Source organism: Hordeum vulgare, chromosome 3H (assembly GCF_904849725.1).
Source record: "Hordeum vulgare subsp. vulgare chromosome 3H, MorexV3_pseudomolecules_assembly, whole genome shotgun sequence".
Lineage (NCBI taxonomy): Eukaryota > Viridiplantae > Streptophyta > Magnoliopsida > Poales > Poaceae > Hordeum > Hordeum vulgare.
The window spans coordinates 564,867,057-564,886,264 of NC_058520.1; the positions used below are offsets into that span (position 1 = coordinate 564,867,057).

The 19,208-nt window shown below is 43.9% G+C and overlaps 1 protein-coding gene across 1 annotated transcript; it reads right to left on the reverse strand.

Moving 5' to 3' along the window:
- Nucleotides 1–3,269: 3,269 nt before the first annotated feature.
- Nucleotides 3,270–14,406, reverse strand: LOC123442037 (proline-, glutamic acid- and leucine-rich protein 1-like). The gene is made up of 4 exons (XM_045118159.1): nt 14,254–14,406; nt 4,648–4,881; nt 4,145–4,283; nt 3,270–3,622 (listed from the first exon to the last, which is right to left on the reverse strand). The coding sequence occupies exons 1-4, from the start codon at nt 14,404–14,406 to the stop codon at nt 3,270–3,272; spliced, it is 879 nt and encodes a 292-aa protein (XP_044974094.1).
- Nucleotides 14,407–19,208: the final 4,802 nt, after the last annotated feature.

The following is a 19,208-nucleotide window of genomic DNA, read 5'->3' on the forward strand; positions in this document are numbered from 1 at the left end:
ATATCTGTAGGCGAGCCGCTACACCGCCCCTCCAGATCCGGCGAGAAGAGCCCCCCCCCCCCCCCCCCGCCGCCGCCGGGGATCGACCACCGTCGAGCGCACCCCCCCCGGTCGCCGTCCGGGATCACCCGCCACCGGTTAGTCCCTTTTTTGTGTTTTTTGCGAGCTGTGCGAGAAGATGGAGTTGACCCCGTGCGAGAAGTTCTTACTATCCGATTCGTCCGATTCGGACGGCTCGGATGTTGAGACCATGCTTGCGAACTTTCGGCAGCAAACATTAGTCATGGCGCTTGCCGTGAAGGAGCATGAAGATGAGAACCGGAAGAGGAGGCGGGGATCGACTATCGGGCGTTTGTGCATTCCTCGAAATCGCCATCTTGGAAACGAGATGTTGATGCAAGACTATTTCGCGGAGAATCCTACATGATGAGATGTCGAGATGTTGATGCAAGACTATTTGGTGCCACCGAAACTCAATATATTTCAACTTGAATGGTGGGTCCAAAATCACGGGAATACAGAGGCTCAACCATGTCATTTTCCAATACCTTTTGAATTTTCTCTTCATATATTTGACTGTTGTGCCCATCTGAGAATCCTCTTCATAATGTTGCTGCTCTAAGGCCAGCTTCACTTTCCACATTTCATGAAAATACAAGTTAGAACTTGGATATTTTGTGCCGGATATCACATTGGTGGCTTCATAAAATACCTTCAGCAGCCTACAAACATCTTCGGCATTTTCCCAATCCTCAAAAGATGGTTGGAAGGTATATTGTTTATCTTGAACGGTCAATGAGTGCTACTGCAACAAAAGACCTTCCAATGGCGTCAGAAACGTGCTGACGGGAGACTGTTCTTGTCTTGATACTCCTCAGCAACGGCATCGGGAATCCTTCTGCTACGGCTACGCCTTAAGGGACTTCCTAGGCAAATATGCAAAGGATTTCTCCCGTGGCCTTGGAGCCTTGCGTTGGTGTTCCCTCGAAGCGGAAAGGGTGATGTAACGCAGCGGTGGTAAGTATTTCCCTCAGTTTTGAGAACCAAGGTATCGATCCAGTGAAGGAGTATCACAAGTGCGTGCACAAACACAAAAAACTTGCTCCCAACGCTATGAAGGGGTTGTAAATCCCTTATAGATTGTTTGCCAAGTGAGAACTGAAAGCAACAAAGTAACAAAGCGAAGTAAAAACGAAAGTGGAAACAATAGGGGTGAATAGACCCGGGGGCCGTAGTGTTTACTAGTGGCTTCTCTCATGAAAGCAAGTAGACGGTGGGTGAACAAATTACTGTCGAGCAATTGATAGAACCGCGCAAAGTCGTGACGTCATCTATGGCAATGATTATATCTATAGGCATCACGTCCAAAACAAGTAGACCGATACTTTCTGCATCTACTACTATTACTCCACACGTCGACCGCTATCCAGCATGCATCTAGTGTATTAAGTCCAAAAGAACAGAGTAACGCCTTAAGCAAGATGACATGATGTAGATGGACAATCTCATATCTACGACAAAGCCCACCTTGTTACCCTTGATGGCAACTACACGACGTGTGCCTTGCTGCCCCTACTGTCATTGGGAAAGGTCACCACATGGTAAGAACCCAAAACCAAGCACTTCTCTCATTGCAAGAATCATAGATCTAGTTGGCTAAACAAAACCCAAGACTCGGAGAGACTTACAAGGATATCAAATCATACATATAAGAAATCAGCAAAGACTCAAATATATATCTTAGATAATCTGATCACAAATCCACAATTCATCGGATCTCGACAAACACACCGTCAAAGAGGATTACATCGGATAGATCTCCATGAAGATCATGGAGAACTTTGTATTGAAGATCCAAGAGAGAGAAGAAGCCATCTAGCTACTAACTACGGACCTGTAGGTCTGAAGTGAACTACTCACGAGTCATTGGAGGGGCAATGATGTTGATGTAGAAGCCCTCCAACTCCAAAGTCCCCTCCGGCAGGGCACCGGGAAGGGTCTCCAGATGAGATCTCGCGGAAACGGAAGCTTGCGGCGGCGGAAAAATGTTTTCGTGGATTTCCTGATTTTTTCTGTATTTTAGGGAATATATAGGCGAAGGAGCTAGGTCAGGGGGGCGCCAGAGAGGCCACAAGCCTGCTAGGCGCCGCCCCCTGGTGGCGGCTACAGGGCTTGTGGGCTCCCTGTAGCTCTCCTCGCTTGGCCCACAAGCCCCCTGATCATCTTCCGTTCGGGAAAAAAATATTTCGGGGATTTTATTCCGTTTGGACTCCGTTCCAAAATCAGATCTGAAAAAAGCCAAAAACACAGAAAAAACAGGAACTGGCACTGAATTAATAAGTTAGTCCCAAAAAAGATATAAAAGGTACATAAAACATCCAAAGATGACAAGATAACAACATGAAACCATCAAAAATTATAGATACGTTTGAGACGTATCAATGAGTCAAACACTCCACGATACTCTTTTGCTATATCAATCATCATGTAGGTTGAGTTCCATCGAGTTGGAACATCAAGACTTGGAGTTTTCCTACATTGTACACCATGTTGCTGAATGATCTCTTGAAATTTTTCCTTTCGACTCGGCGAGCTTCGAATATATTTCACACTTCCACGTATTAGATTGATCACTGGACCAAGGAAGTTCAATCCTGCTTGACATATCAGATTTATGACATGGGAAGCACACCGTTGGTGAAACAACTTGCCACCACCAACTAACATATTCTTAAGGAGCAGATGTTTCCTCAATAGCTTCATCATTGCACCATTGTTGGATGCATTGTCGAGTGTCACAGCAAACAAATTATCTCCAATGTTCCACTCTCTTACAAAATTTACCATGATGTTGAACATTGCAGCACCTGTGTGCGGTGTCTCCATAGCTGCTAATTTAACTATCCTCTTATGCGGCTTCCATTCCTCGTCAAGGAAGTGAGCTGTTATGCAAATGTACCCGACTGTCTGATTTGATGTCCACAGGTCTGTAGTCAAAGAAATCTTGGATTTGGAGTTTTGAAACATCCCTTGCAGAATTCGCTTCTCTTCCTTAAATGCTTTCATGCAATCATCCTTCACTGTTTTTCTGCATATCATCTTGAAATTTGGATTTAGACTAGAAACAAATCTTCTGAATCCATCACACGCCACCAATGAGAATGCCAACTCATGCAACACGATCATCCTCATGAGCTCTCGACGTGCTAATGCCGGATTAAAGGTCCAAAGCCCCATTGCAACTCCATCCGGACTCACTATAGAAGCACTCAGCTGCCGAGAAACTCTAAGAACCTTCTTCCTTTGCGCAATGAACTTGTTCCATGTTTACGCTCAGCACAAATATTCCTTGCACAATGTTTACACTCAACAGCTACAACTATGCCATCAACACGAATAGGCTCATATTCTTTCCACGCTTTAGACAAAAACTTTCTTCCTGGTTCAGAAAATGATCCCATGTCAATGATCTCAACTCCTTCCTCTTCATCTTCCTCCTCTTCTTCTTCTTCTTCTTCTTCCTCATATTCTTCTCCTTCCTCTTCTTCTTCATAGTCAATATCTTCTTCATCGGCCTCATCTTCCTCAAAATCAACCATAGGAGTGTCATGTGAACGCCCTGCTGAGTAAAGGACACAAGTGTTAACATTGCAGTTAGATAATACACAAGTGCTAGTCTGGGCTCTGGGCTCGGCCCCTTATTAATCAAGTCACTCCAAAATACACAAGTGCTAGTCTCGGCAAAGTTTGTGGATTAAAATACTCCAAGACCTTTATGTATTGTACAGGAACATGCTCTCTATTTTAAAACATGTGGGAGGATTCACTGTGTAACAAATGTCATTTTTTGTATTATCCTACTATTTGTGATTCTCTTTGCAACCTATACTGTACTGCATATGGTACTTTAAATCCAAGTATACTGTGGTAGCGGTATTATGCGCATAATATAATGTAGTACTCCTGAATTCATGTGCTGCACTCCAACTTTTTTTCGCAGTCAATGCAGCCAAAAGGTGCAAGATAAGGAAAAATGCAAAACAGAGCATCAGCTAGATTTTTGGAGGTTGATACCGGCAAGATATAAGGTCACCATGATAAGCTTAAAAATGCTCACCAAACCCATAAGATTAAAAATGCTCACCATGATAAGTTTGCAAATGTTTATCGAAGACGGAGACAATCCTGGAGGTGGTCGAGCCCTTCTCATTGTTGCACCGGATATCAACGATGAACTGCCACTTCGGTATGTCTGATGGTCCCCTTGTTGCTCTTCCATGTTTCTGATCATAGAGAAATATAGGATCATTAGAAGGATCAACAAACACTAAAAAAGATTCTCTGTCTAGAACTGCTACTCATTTGTACTGAATCTACTGATCAGCTGCCACTCATTTTGCAGTATGAGACAGATCATTTCCCTCTTGAGTTACAAGCGGTATTAATCCTAGTGACGAGCACGCTTGTGAGCACGAATGAACACGGAGCCAAAGCCAGCCCAGCACGAATGAACCTCCGCCTATCTTTCAGAACAGAAGAACTGCGCTTTCTTCAGATTCTAGGTCACGGCTATGGCTTCTAGGATCGCTGATTCGGTGCTTTTCCAAGCTAGACAGAGAATCTTTGGAATAGTGCCGGGACTAGTACCTGGCGAGGCGGGTGTAGAAGAGCTGCTTGGAGAGCTCCCGGCGTCCAGCGGCAGAGGGCGACGGCGGAGATGGCCTCGGGGGCGGCGGCAGAGATGGTCGGCGGCGGCGGCGGAGATGGCTTCGGGGGCGGCGGCGGAGATGGCCTCGGGGGCGACGGCGGCGACCCGAGTCTGGAGATGGCCTCGGCGACGCGCGGCGGCGACCCGTGTCTGGAGAGAGATCGACTAGCTGACTACTAGGGTCTGGAGATGGTCCTGGGTCAACCCGTGTGATCCATTGGGTCATACGGAGTCGGCTTCATTGGGTTGACCCGGCCCATTCCCATCTTGACCTGACAGTAGGAAGGGGGCCGTTATGATGCCCTGTGAGCCGTCGATCAGAAATCGATGCCGAGGAGGTCAAGCTGGTGAAGTGTTTTTTTTGAACCAAGCTGGTGAAGTGGTTGGTACGCCGAGCCGTTTCTGCACGTAAAGTGTCTATTTTCTTCAGAAGATTTAGAGTTGAGTGCTAACAGTTCCCCATATTGAGAGTGCACTTGTTCAAGGGGTGAATGGAAGGAAAACCTTTTGAATACAAGCTTTATTTTACCAACAACTCCCTCTGTTTCTAAATATAAGTCCTTTTAAAAATTTCAACACAAACTATATACTGGAGTATATAGACGTATTTTAAAGTGCAGGTTCATTCATTTAGTCTGGAATCCTTCATGAAGCACGGGCGCCCTAGGCTGTTTATGAGGGAGTGTCGGTCAGCCCAGATGTTCCACGCATGTTTATAGCGTCCGTCTGGGTTGCATTTTCGTGACCAGTCAGTGACCGGACCGTTCGCCCGAACGTTTGTGTAGCAGCCATGTAAAACTTGCAACAACAAAGTAGAGGGTGTCTAACTTTTTTTGCACGGTATGTTGTGATGTAATATGGTCAAGACGTGATTTGCTATATGTGATGTATGAGATGATCATGTTTTTTAATAGTTATCATGACTTGCATGTCGATGAGTTCGGCAACCGACAGGAGCCATAGGGTTGTCTTTAAATTATTTCATGCCATTTCTTTACTTTATCACTATGAGTTAGCAATATTTGTAGAATCAATAGTTGGCGAGGCAACCATGTGATGACATAATGATGTAGATCATGGTGTCATGCCGATGAAGATGGAGATCATGTCGATGCCTTGGAGATGGAGATCAAAAGCATAAGATGATGATGGCCAATTGGCCATATCATGTCACTTATTGAATGCATGTGGTGTTTATCTTTTATGCATCTTATTTTGCTTAATTGGGACGATGGTAACATTATAAGATGATCCCTTCACTTAATTTCAAGATAAAATGTGTTCTTCCTAAGTATGCACCGTTGCTTAAGTTCGTCGTTTCGAAGCATGACGTAATGATCGGGGTGTAATAGACTTTTCGTTCACATACAATGGGTGTAAGAAAGTTTTACACATGTTGAATACTTGGGTTAAACTTGGCATGCCTAGCATGTACAAACATGGCAGCGAAACACAGGAAACCGAAAGATCGGATGAGTCATATAGTAGATATGATCAACATGGAGATATTCACCATTGAAACCACCTCATCTTACGTGAGGATCGGACTTGGGTTGGTGAATTTGGATGATGTCACACTTACACAACCTGAGGGGCATTGGTTTAAATGGGAGTTCATTAGCAATTTGATTAACTGGACTTAATATCATGAAGATAGTCAAAATGCCTTAGCAAATTAGGTTGTAGATCAATGGCTTGCGATGTAGCTCCCCTAGTTTTTTGGGTACGTTCCTAGAGAAAATTAAGTTGAAAAATGATCGTAAAAATTATGCGGACTGGGTCCATGATCTGAGGATTATCCTTGTTACTATACATAAGGCTTGTGTCCTTCATGCACCACTTGGTGCGCCACCCCCTCAAGCATAATATGTGGATGTTGTGAACGTCTCATAGGAACATTATAATGACTACTCGATAGTTTAGTGTGTCATGCTTTACAGCTTAGAACCGGGTCTCCAAAGACTTTTGAGTACCACACAACATGAGATGTTCCTAGAGTTGAAATTGGTATTCAGGCTAACGCCCGTGTCGAGAGGTATGATACCTCTGACAAATTATTTTCCTACAATATGGAGGAGAATAGCTCAATCACTGAGCATGTGCACAGAGTGTCTGAGTACTACAAATTGCTTGAATCAAGTGAAAGTTAATCTTCCAGATAAGACAATGATTGACAAAGTTATCCAATCACTACCACCAAGCTACAAGAGCTTTGTGATGAACTGTGACATGCAAGGGATGGAGAAAATGCCCCCTTAGCTATTCATGATGCATAAAGCCGTGGAGGTAGAAATCAAGAAGGAGCATCAAGTGTTGATGGTTAATAACACCACTAGTGTCAAGAAGGGCAAGGGAAAGAAGCTAAACTTCAAGAATGGCATGCCAGTTGCCGCTGCTATGAAAAAAATCCAAGGTTGGACCCAAACCCGAGACTGAGTGCTTCTGGTGTAAGGGGGAACAATCACTAGAAGCGTAATTGCCCTCACATACTTGGCAGATAAGAAGGCTGGCAACGTAAACAAAGGTATATTTGATATACATGTTATTGATGTGTACCTTACAAGTTCTCGTGGTAGCCCCTGGGTATTTGATACTGGTTCAGTTGCTAATATTAGTAACTCAAAATAGGAGCTGCGGAATAAATGAGACTGGCTAAGAACAAGGTGATGATGCGTGTTGGAAGTGTCTCCAAGGTTGATGTGATCGCCATCGGCATGCTCGCTCTACCTTTGGGATTAACTTTAAACCTAAGTAAATGTTATTTGATGCCTGCATTGAGCATGAACATTATATTGATCTTGTTTATTGCGAGACAATTATTCATTTAAGTTTGAAAATAATGGTTGTTCTCTTTACATGAATAATACCTTTTATGATCATGCACCCAATATGAAAGGTTTACTGAATCTCCTTTGTATTGACACACATGTTCATAATATTGATATCAAAATATGCAAAGCTAATGATGATAGTGCTTAGATCATATTGGTGTAAAGTGCATGAAGAAACTCCATGCTGATGGATCTTTGGACCCACTCGTTTTTGAATCGCTTGAGACATGTGAACCATGCCTCATGGACAAGATGACTAAGACCTCATTTTCTAGTACGATGGAGCGGGCAAGTAATTTATTGGAAATAATATATATTGATGTATGCAGTCTAATGAGTGTTGAAGAACCATTGTTAAGGAAATCGTTAACTCGTAGCTGCTTAGTTGGCTCGCGAGTAAGGGATTAATGGGCTAATCGACAAGTTAATAGGACATTTAATTAATTAAATGGACGGTTTTTCTATTTATCGCCTACTCGGTGACCCTATGAGTAGGGATTAATCGGCAAGTTAATTGGTTAATCGGACGAATTCTTGAACAGGGTGAAGAACAAGGTTGATCGTTATTATCTTACCTTCACAACTGATTTGAGTAGATACGAGTATATTTACTTCATGAAACACAAATCTGAAATTTTTAAAAGTTCAAGCAATTTTACAGTAAAGTTCAAGATCATTGTGACAAGAAGATAAAATGTCTATCATATGATCGTGGAGGTGAATATCCGAGTTAAGAATTTGGTATGCAAGACAATATGGAAATTGTTTCACAACTTGCGCTACCTGGATTACCATAATGTAATGGTGTGTCCAAACATCATAACCGTACTCTATTGAATATGGTGAATTCTATGATGTCTCTTATTGATTTTTCATTATCGTTTTGGGGTTATGCATGAGAGACTACTACATTCACTTTAAATAGAGCACTATCTAAATCTGTTGAGACGACACCGTATGAAATATGGTTTGGCAAGAAGCCTCAACTGTCGTTTTTTACAGTTTGAGAATGCGACTCTTATGTGTGATAAGCTCAAACCCAAAGAAGAAAAGTGCATGTTCATAAGATACCTTAAAGCAACAATTGGGTATACCTTCTATCACAGATACGAAGAAAAGGTCTTTGTTACCAAGAATGTATCCTATCTAAAGAAGGAGGTTCAGGTTCTCTCGACTGAAGTGAGTCGGAGGTTACCTGAAAAAGAAGGCCAAACTCCGACCGATCGTATTGATTATGTGAGAGCATCTACAACCATACCCCTCATTTCCATCTCAAACGTCTGAGCCAGGCGTCCGATCAACGATCGGTCATAAAATGCGACCTTACTGAACCCCTTATACCCGTCTCAAATACCCAGACTGACTAGCACCCCTCATATCCATTTTAAATATGAGGACGATATAAGGGTTCACGGATGCATGTAGGATGCGACCCCACCTAAGACAACATTTTCTTTTTCTTATTCATTTTTTTCTTTCTCTCTTTTCTTCTTCACCACTTACGTGCAAGTGACTAGACATATGAAAAAAAATATGAGAAGTACCTGTTACGCGAACAAAAAAGTAAGGGCTTAAAACAGACACGCACTGTCACTGATCGGACATGTTTGCAAGCGAATAGAGGATCATATTACTAAGTCCGACTGTAGATGCTCTGACTGACGTTGATGACGTTGATGGAGACGGAGATGAATTTTTTTTGCTTTTTTTTCTTGTGAAAGGAACAATATCATTACTTAAGTAGAGTTATTACATTCAAGTTGATATAGAGTCTCAACTTCCTCAGACGCACAACACAAACAGACAACAACTTTAGGGAGAGTTTTGTACATACAGGCTAGAATGTGACTAGCTTTGTTTTGGACACATCGTACAAGCTTTATTTCATGTGTTCTAGAGCTCAATGAGTGCTTTATGTTATTCTCCATAGCAGCAGCCGGGGATCTATCACGAACTTGGGAAGTAATCGTGAGTGTTGCCGCCATGCAGCCCGTCTCGATCAACAGCCGGTTTGTTCTCCTATCCACCGCGAGAGACACCCCTTCCATGATAGCTGCAATCTCAGCTTCAATCCCACTTGCATACCGAGGGTTGAAACGGCATGAGGCAAAGGGCAAAACTTTGTGTTTTAACCTTTTGGACAAAGAAAATACAGTTTTGATCTCCGTTTGAAAATAATTTCAAATCTGACCTCTTTACGTGACGACAACGTCCCTGACGTCTGGGTTGCACTCGAAACGTCAGGGACCATGGCGTCTGGTACGGGCCTACATGACCGGCTGACTTGCTGAGTTTCTCACGTGACATGGTACCAAACGCCAGGGACCCTGGGACCACACGCCAAGGACCCTGACGTTTGGTAGCAGATCACACCATTTTTTTTAAATAATGCGTGCCACGTCATCCAAACGTCAAGGCCCTCGGCGTTTGGTACCAGACGCCAGGGTCCCTGACGTTTGGTACCATGCCACGTTAAAAACTTAGCGGGTCAGCCGGTCATGCCACCCCGTACCAGATGCCAGGAACCTTGGCGTCTCGCATGCAAACCAGACGACAGAGATGTTGGCGTCAGGAAAAGAGGTTAGATTGAGAATTTTTTTGAAAACGAAGTCAATTCTGCATTTTCTTTACTCCATAGGTCAAAACAGAAAATTTGTCCGAGCAAAGATGATGCCCCTGTACAGTCCCGAAGAATCATGCCAACTCCACCTGTACTCTCCTCCTCCAACTATGTACCATCAGTGTTAAGCTTCACCTATCCCAGTATTGGTGGTGTCCATCGCAGTAACGCCCAAGATGCGGTCCTATCCTTATTTAGGCATGAGTGCCTCGACAGGGATAGAAGCGCATCTCGTCGTTTCGCAAGAATGTATATCGTTACAAGTACATGTACTGAAAAGATGAGATATATGGAATTGGCTTACACTCGCCACATGCTACATCAGAGTCACATCAATACAATACATAAATATCATGAAGAAGAGCAGGGTCCGATACGGACGAAAACAAACGAGAAAAGAAAATGACGTCCATCCTTGCTATCCCAGGCTGCCGGCCGGGAACCCATCCTAGGTCGATGAAAAAGAAGAAGAAGAAGCAACTCCAAATGAACAATCAACGCGCTCGCGTCAAGTAACCTTTACATGTACCTGCAACTGGAGTTGTAGTAATCTGTGAGCCACACGGAACTCAGCAATCTCATTTCCAAAGGTATCAAGACTAGCAAAGCTTAATATGTGAGGTATGGCTAAGTGGTGAGGCTGCAGCAAGCGACTAAGCATATATTTGGTGGCTAACTTACGAGTACAAGAATAAGAGGGGGGTGATCTACGCATAGCAGACGTGATCTACTGATGATCAAATTAATGATCCTGAACACCTACTTACGTCAAATATAACCCCACTGTGTTCTCGACCGGAGAAGGAACTCGCGAAAGAGACAGTCACGGTTACGCACTAAGTTGACATATTTTAATGAAGTTAACTTCAAGTTATCTAGAACCAGTGTTAAATAAAGTTTCCACGTTGCCACATAACCGCGGCACGACTTTTCGAAAGATTTAACCCTGCAGGGGTGCTCCAACTAGTCCATCACAAATTACCAAAAGTCGCATAGAAATCCTCGATCACGAAGCTCGCGATCTCGTCAGACTTCTTAGTGGAAAACCTCAACTCTGAGATTACCCAAAGCATCACCGGGATCCCGATGCACAAGATATTTCGTAAAAGGTAAAACTAATCCAGCAAGACCGCCCGATGTGTCGACGATCCCGATAGGAGCCGCGTATCTCGTTCTCAGGACACGACATATGAGCTAGACGTCGGGTTCGCTAAACCCTGGGTGACCAGGGGGCGCCGGACATCGCTCAGGTGGGACCAACTCTCATGAGGATCGCTGACCCGGGGATTGATTAAATTACTCCGCGGGTGCCGGCGGGTCCCTATGCATTATTATTAGGTTATTAGGCAAATGTAGAACCAAAGTTGGGCCTTGCCAGACCAGTTTTAATCTAAGACGAATTATCAAAGGGGTCCCCATAACAACCCCGATCGTGTTAGGAGTGCTCAGTTATGGAACATAACACCGATAGCCGAAACTAAGGGGGCAAAGGTGGAACAAAACACGAGGCTAGAAAGGCCGAGCCTTCCACCTTTTACCAAGTATATAGGTGCATTAAATTAAATAGCGGTTAATAGGATGATATCACAAGGAACCCATGTTATCACATGGAAGCATCTGCACCCGCAACTAGCAACGCTAACACATGGTTAAGCAAGCGGTAATATAGCCAATTAGTGGTTTGCTAGGTTGTGAATAGGTTGAAGGTTTTCATGACAATGTTGAGAGGCTGATATTTAACAGGTGGTAGGCAACGAGACATAGCGACAGAAACGATAATACTAGCATGGCAATGATAGTAATGGTATCTGGGGAAATGGTCATCTTGCCTGAGATCCCGCTTGGAAGAAGAATGACTCCGTGTAGCAGACGAACCGATGTAGTCGAACGGGTCCTCACATTCTGACACGCTTGCAAAACTCTATCGAGACGAAGGAAACCGGAAACAAGCATCAACACAGATATTCACCACGGTACATGCACAACAAAATGCAATTCACAATGATGCATGATCAGTTGAATATATGCAAGACATGACATGTCAATGCACAACAATCAAACGCTACACATTAAGTGAAATTCAATATGCAACGAGTTGCATATTGACGAAACTCTACCTACGAATTATTTAGTTCTATCCCGATTAGGTACATGACAATATTAATTGTGGTTAAACATAGCAAGAGGTGAAGCGAATTAAACTATCTATATAGGCATTTAAAATGAGGTCGGAAAAGACATATAGCATTTCCAAGGTGACCTCATGCGTTAATTTGTAATTCTGTACGGATCTGAATTAACATGTTTTAATATTTGTTAAACAGCAAAATAAATAGGTTCACGTGATTCTACGCATCGTTCCAATCAATTTACACATAGAGAACATCTCCAACGGAGCTACGGTTCAAAAGATACGAACACCGCAAGATATGATGGCATGGATGCAAAATATGTGCAACGACAGCCACAAGCATTTAAAAACCCACAACCAACAAGATATTATGAAACTACATGAGATTCTAAGCAAGTTTCATATAGGACACGATCAAAACGGAGCAACGGTTCAACAACTATGAGCTAAACAAGAAATAGACATAATCTGCCAAAATCAGCCACATAGCATTTTCTACACCCTCGAACAACTAGCTACACAAATCCAAAATGCTCAACCAAGGCATGCGACAGTAGAGGGAAAGATGCATTACAACATACTACCAATAAAATTTAGCATGGAAGCACGGATCACTAGGAAAAGAACTCACAAAAGGGCATGTCACACACATGTTCAGACTTAGTGAAATATCAGTTTATGACAGTGCAGTTTACGATCTGAAGGCATATTGACAGCAACAAAACTATATGCTACACGTATCCAAATGGCATGAAAATTGACGGCATGCTAGAGAATCTTAAAGTCTACAACTAACTCCATTGCACTAACTTCAAAAGAGCTACAGATCACTAGATAAACTCATGGAAAGACAACAACAAATTATAACAGATTTCAGACTTAGAAATATTTCAGCATCTCCAAACAACACTATTTTCTACCATATTGAGAACAAGCAAATAACACCTAAACATGGATTTGTATTACAACCAAAATTACCAAAGGCTAGCTTACACATCCAAGGGCATATCTCTAGTTGACAACTCCTTCATATCATGCACGGTTTAAATCACACAAAATAGACAAGAGGGCAACATGGCAAAATATCACGTGCACTAACTTGCTCAAAAGTTAAAAATAAAATGCGCAGTTAAATTCTATGGATTTTTCTACCCCGGAAACATATATAACATGTGAGGTTGCAAAATAAAAATAACGCCACACGAATATGCGAGATTATGTCCTAAACACGATATAACAAACTATCGACGGAGCCTACATGCAAAAATGCAAACAACTACTCTAAAATACATGGAAAAAGGTCCCTAAAACATGAGCATTTAAACTACGGGGTTCGAGCAATCCGGACACGCACGAGAATAAATACGGGATAAGCAACCTATTAGGACAACACACAAAATTAGGCATTTGGCAGGTCAAACTACTTCAAACATGCATGCAAGTTGCAAAATCATAATCTACCCGGAAAACTAATCAAGTTACATATATAGATCATCTCGAACCGACGCTCGGTTAATTAACTACGGGCGTTTGAAATATCTAATATATTCCTGAAAAATAATTTAATCACATGTAAAATACTAAAATCTAATCGGGCCGAAACTGAGGGGGCAGGATACTATCTTGCGCCACGGGCGAGGAATAGACGAGGGGAGGCCTCACCTTGGGCCGTGGGTGGCGCTTGGAGATGGGCCACGAGGCGTGGCAGGCCGAGGCAAACGGAGACGAGGGCGCGGCCCACCTGCGTGTTGGGGCGGCCCACGCGGTGGTCAACGGGGCTCGTCGTCTCGATCGACTAGCACGGCAGCGCCAGCGGCTCCTGGCGGCGAACCCGACGACGACAGCAAGGCAGGGGCGAGGCTAGAGCGGGCCGGGAACGGACAGGGCGGCGGAGGCCGAGGGCGGCGGCGTATCCGGCTTGGACCGATGCGGTGACGGATCCCGAGCACATCGGCCGACTCACCTGGATCGGGGGTTTCGGGTCGATGGCGGCAGGCGACGCTCCGGCGACGCGGACTCGGTGCGGGGCAGAGCTGGAGGCGGCGGGAAGCTGCGGAACCGGCGGTGGAGGTTCGGCCGGTGCACGAGGCAGGGCCGACAAGGCTTCCCGGGGCATGGCGGCGGTGGCGGGAGGAGCTGCAGATCGGGTGAGGCCCGATTCGGGCCCAAGGCAGGCTCCAGATGGGCTTTGGCGGGCCCGGCGGCTGGAGGGAGGAGAGAGGGGGGGTGGAGCTAGGGTTAGGCACGCAAGTCGAGGAGGAGAGAGAGAGGCTGTCTAAAAATGGCATGGGGTGTATTTATAACAATGGGGGGGCTAGGTTTAGCAGTATTTCGCCCCGGTTTCAACCGCACGATCTAAATCGGACGATCTCGAACGCGGGGACGGCTAAGAGGCTGTGTAGAGTAGGTTAGCCGGAGAAGAGAGGGAAACGACACCCGACAACGTGATTTTTAAAACACCAAAAAACGTCCGACAATAGACCGAATACGGTGCCGCTACGGTCGACCGTTCGGGTACCAGACGGACTCCGATTGCGACGAAATTTGGCAGGTGGCCTACCTACATCCAAATAAGACCGCACGCCAAGTTTCAACCCAAACAGAGGAAGTTTTATACACACTTTTAAAAACATGATTTCAACGATGTCGTGGGCGCGTGCGTGTGTGGTCGGGCTCAACACGGGCAACGACGAACACGGAGAGAACCGACAACTAATAACGAATGCAACTTTTGAAAACTGGCGGCAACAGGATGCCGATGCAATGCAGATGTTGTGAATGATGCGATGACGAATGCGACACAAATAAGCCACACGACGAAAACGGAATAAAGGGGGAATCTTCTGGAACGTCGGTCTCGGGCTGTCACAATCGCTCAGGGGGTTTGTGTCGTAACAACATTTCATTTGATTTTTTCTTTCTGTCAAGTCCAATGAAGGAGACCACCGTCTTCCCCTTCTCCATATCTGTCACTCCGTACGACATGGCTCAAGACTGGAATTTGTCACTCCTTATGACGGAAAGGTATCTCTGGGCCTTCTTGATAATATAATGTCACAAGAAGCTTGCAAGCAATATGACTAACGGGTTAGTCATGGGATCTTGTAATACGGAACGAGTAAAGAGACTTGTTGGTAATGAGATTGAACTAGGTATGAGATACCAACGATCGAATCTCGGGCAAGTAACATATCGCTAGACAAAGGGAATTGCATACGGGATTAACTGAATCCTTGACATCGTGTTTCAACCGATGAAGATCTTCATGGAATATGTAGGAACCAATATGGGCTTCCAGGTCCCGCTATTGGTTATTGACCAGAGACGTCTCTTGGTCATGCCTACATGATTCTCGAACCCGTAGGGTCGCATGATTAACGTTCGATAACGCTAGGGTAATGTTGGAACATTAATAGTTTAAATTCTGAAAGTTTTTGGGAGTCCTAGATGGGATCCGGGGTAGCACGAGGAGCTCCGAAATGGTCCAAAGATAAATATTTAAATATGAGAAGTCATATTCAGGGTTCCAAAAAAGTTCGGGAATTTTTTGGTAGAGTACACGAAGGTTCTGGGGGTTCCACCATGGGGACCAACGATTCGTGAAGGGCCCACATGGACAGAGGGGTGGGATATATCCCACATGGGTGGCCGCACCATTCCCCAAGGCACATGTCGTTTAAATCTAGAGATAAGATCTTAACTCTAAATTTAAAGGTTTGAATCTAGAGATAGGATGTTATCTTCATGTATAAAGGGTTTTATCTCTTGTGGCCGGCCGAATGAGGGTTTTGGACGCCCTCCCCTGCCCTATAGCCTATATATAGATGGGGGAGGTGCATGGGGGCAGCCAACCCTTCACCATTGGCCACTGGCTCTCCTAATTCCTCCCACGTTTCTGTGTTAGGCGCTTGGCGAAGCCCTGTCGGAATTCTGCTGCCACCACCACCACCATGCCGTTGTGTTGGTTCATATCTCATCTAAATATTCTTCCTCTCTTGCTGGATCAAGGAGGATACGTCACTGAGTCGGACGTGTGGTAAAAGCGAAGGTGACACACGTGCGATGCTTGGATAGGATTGTATCGCGACGCGGGTATGATTACGCCAATCACGATCTCTAGATCGTTAACTCTTTTGGTCTACAAGGGTATGTAGACACCTCTCCCTCTCATTGATAGCGTCTCCATAGAACAGATCTTGGGTGTATCGTAGGAAAAAAAATGTTTCCCATGCAATGTTCCCCAACAATGGCACCATGAGGTAGGTCTATGTGTAGATGATATGCATGAGTAGAACACAAAGTGTTTGTGGGCGTTGATGTTTACATTTCTTACCTCCTTAGTCTTATTTTTATTTAGTGCTACTATAGGACAAAGTGGCTCGGACCAACCTTACTTGTCCTCGCACAAGAGACCGGTTCCACCGACTGACATGGAACTTGTTTGCATAAAGGTGGTTAGTGGGTGTTTGTCTCTCCCACTTTAATTGAATCGGATTAGATAGAGGCGGTCCTTGTAGAAGGTTAAAAGTCAACTTGAATATCACTATTGTGGATTTCCGTCAGTAAGGACGGTTCTTGCTAGTTGCCCATAGCAGCCACGTAAAACTTGCAACAACAAAGTAGAGGGCGTCTAACTTGTTTTTGCACGGCATGCTATGATGTGATATGGCCAAGACGTGATTGTATATATGTGATGTATGAGATGATCATGTTTTGTAATAGTTATCACGACTTGCATGTCGATGAGTACGACAACATGCAGGAGCCATATGGTTATCTTTAGTTTATTTTATGCCATGTGCTTTACTTTATCGCTATGAGTTAGCAACAGTTCTAGAAGCAATAGTTGGCGCGACAACCACATGACGACACGATGATGGAGATCATGATGTCATGCCGGTGCTGATTGAGATCATGTCGGTGCTCTCGAGATGGAGATCAAAAGCACAAGATGATGATGGCCATATCATGTCACTTATGTGATTTGCATGTGATGTTTATCCTTTTATGCATCTTATTTTGCTTTGGATGATGGTAACATTATAAGATCATCCCTCATTAAATTTCAGGATAAAATTGTGTTCTCCCCAAGTATGCACCATTGCGAAAGTTCCTCGTTTTGAAGCACCTCGTGATGATCGGGTGTGATAGACTTTTCGTTCACATACAGCGGGTATAAGCCAGTTTATACATGCGGAATACTTGGGTTAAACTTGACGAGCGTAGCATGTACAAACATGGCGTCGGAACACAGGAGACCAAAAGGTCGAACATGAGTCATATACTATATATGATCAACATGGGGATGTTCACCATTGAAACCACCTCACCTCACGTGATGGTCGGACTTAAGTTGGTGGATTTGGATCATGTCACACTTAGACAACCTGAGGGATGTTGATTTGAGTGGGAGTTCATTACTAATTTGATTAATTGAACTAACTATCATGAACATAGTCTAAAGTTGTCTTTACAAATTATGTTGTAGATCAATGGCTCGCGTAGTAGCTCCCCTGAATTTTAATGCGTTCCTAGAGAAAGCTAAGTTGAAAGATGATGGAAGTAACTATGTAGACTAGATCCGTAATATGAGGATTATCCTAACGGCTTCGCAGAAGTCTTATGTCCTTGATGCACCCCTCGGTGCGCCACCCCCTCCAGTGTCGTCTACACATGTTGTGAAGTCTAGCAGGCGCGTTCTGATGACTACTCAATAGTTCGATGCCCATGTTGTACGGCTTAAAGTCGGGACTTCAAAAGTGTTTTTAACGCCATAGAGCATATGAGATGTTCGAGGTTGAAATTAGTATTCCAAGCTAATACCCGGATTGAGAGGTATACGACCTGGGATAAGTTCTTCGCCTACAAGATGAAGGAGAATAGTTATGTCAGTGAGCACATACTCAGAATGTGTGGGTACAACCGCTTGAATAAGTTGGGAGTTGAGCTTCCGTCTGAGACAGTCACTCACAAAGTTCTCCAGTCACTGTCACCTAGCTACAAGGGCTTCATAATGAACTATAATATGCAAGGGATGAACAAGTCAATCTCCGAGCTATATGCAATGCTGAAAGTCACGGAAGTAGAAATCAAAAAGGAGCATCAAGTGTTGATGGTGAATAAAACCACTAGTTTCAAGAAAGGCAAGGGAAAGACGGGGAACTTCAAGAAGAATGGCAATCAAGTTGCTGCTCTCATGAAGAAAGCCAAGCGTGAGACTAAGTGCTTCTACTCCAAGGGGACTGGCGACTAGAAGCGGAATTGCCCCAAGTACCTCGCTGATAAGAAGGCTGGAAACATCAACAAATGTATATTTGATATACATGGTATTGATGTGTACCTTACTAGCTCTTATAGTAGTGTCTGGGTATTTGATACCGGTTTGGTCACTCCTATTTGTAACTCGAAGCAGGAACTATGGAGTAAAAGGAGGCTCGCAAAGGACAAGGTGACGATGCACGTCAGAAATGGTTCCATGGTTTATGTGATCGCTGTTGGCATGCTCGCTCTTCGATTACCATCGAGATTAGTTTTAAACCTAAATAATTTTTATTTGTTGCCTACGTTGAGCATGAACGTTATATCTGGATCTTGTTTATTGTGAGACGGTTATTCATTTAAAGCAAATGATAATGGTTTTTCTATTTATATGAGTAATATATTTTATATTCATGCACCCAATGTGAATGGTTTATTTTTGTTGAATCTTGATCGTAGTGATACACATGTTCCTAACATTGATGCCAAAAGATGCAAAGACAATAATGATAGTACCACTTTCTTGTGGCACTGCCTCTTAGGTCATATTGGTGTAAAGCGCATGAGAAAACTCCATGCTGATGGACTTTTGGAATCACTCGATTTTGAATCGATTGATACATGCGAACCATGCCTCATGGGTAAAATGACGAAAACTCC

Bases quoted from the DNA above. Each gene is read 5' to 3' on its own strand.
- LOC123442037 (XM_045118159.1), bottom strand. From the start codon at position 14,406: ATGCCCCGGGAAGCCTTGTCGGCCCTGCCTCGTGCACCGGCCGAACCT. The intron at 4,284-4,647 runs GTACTAGTCCCG...CTCTATGATCAG, and splicing joins TTCTACACCCGCCTCGCCAG to AAACATGGAAGAGCAACAAG. The intron at 3,623-4,144 runs GTGAGCATTTTT...TCCTTTACTCAG, and splicing joins ACATTTGCAAACTTATCATG to CAGGGCGTTCACATGACACT.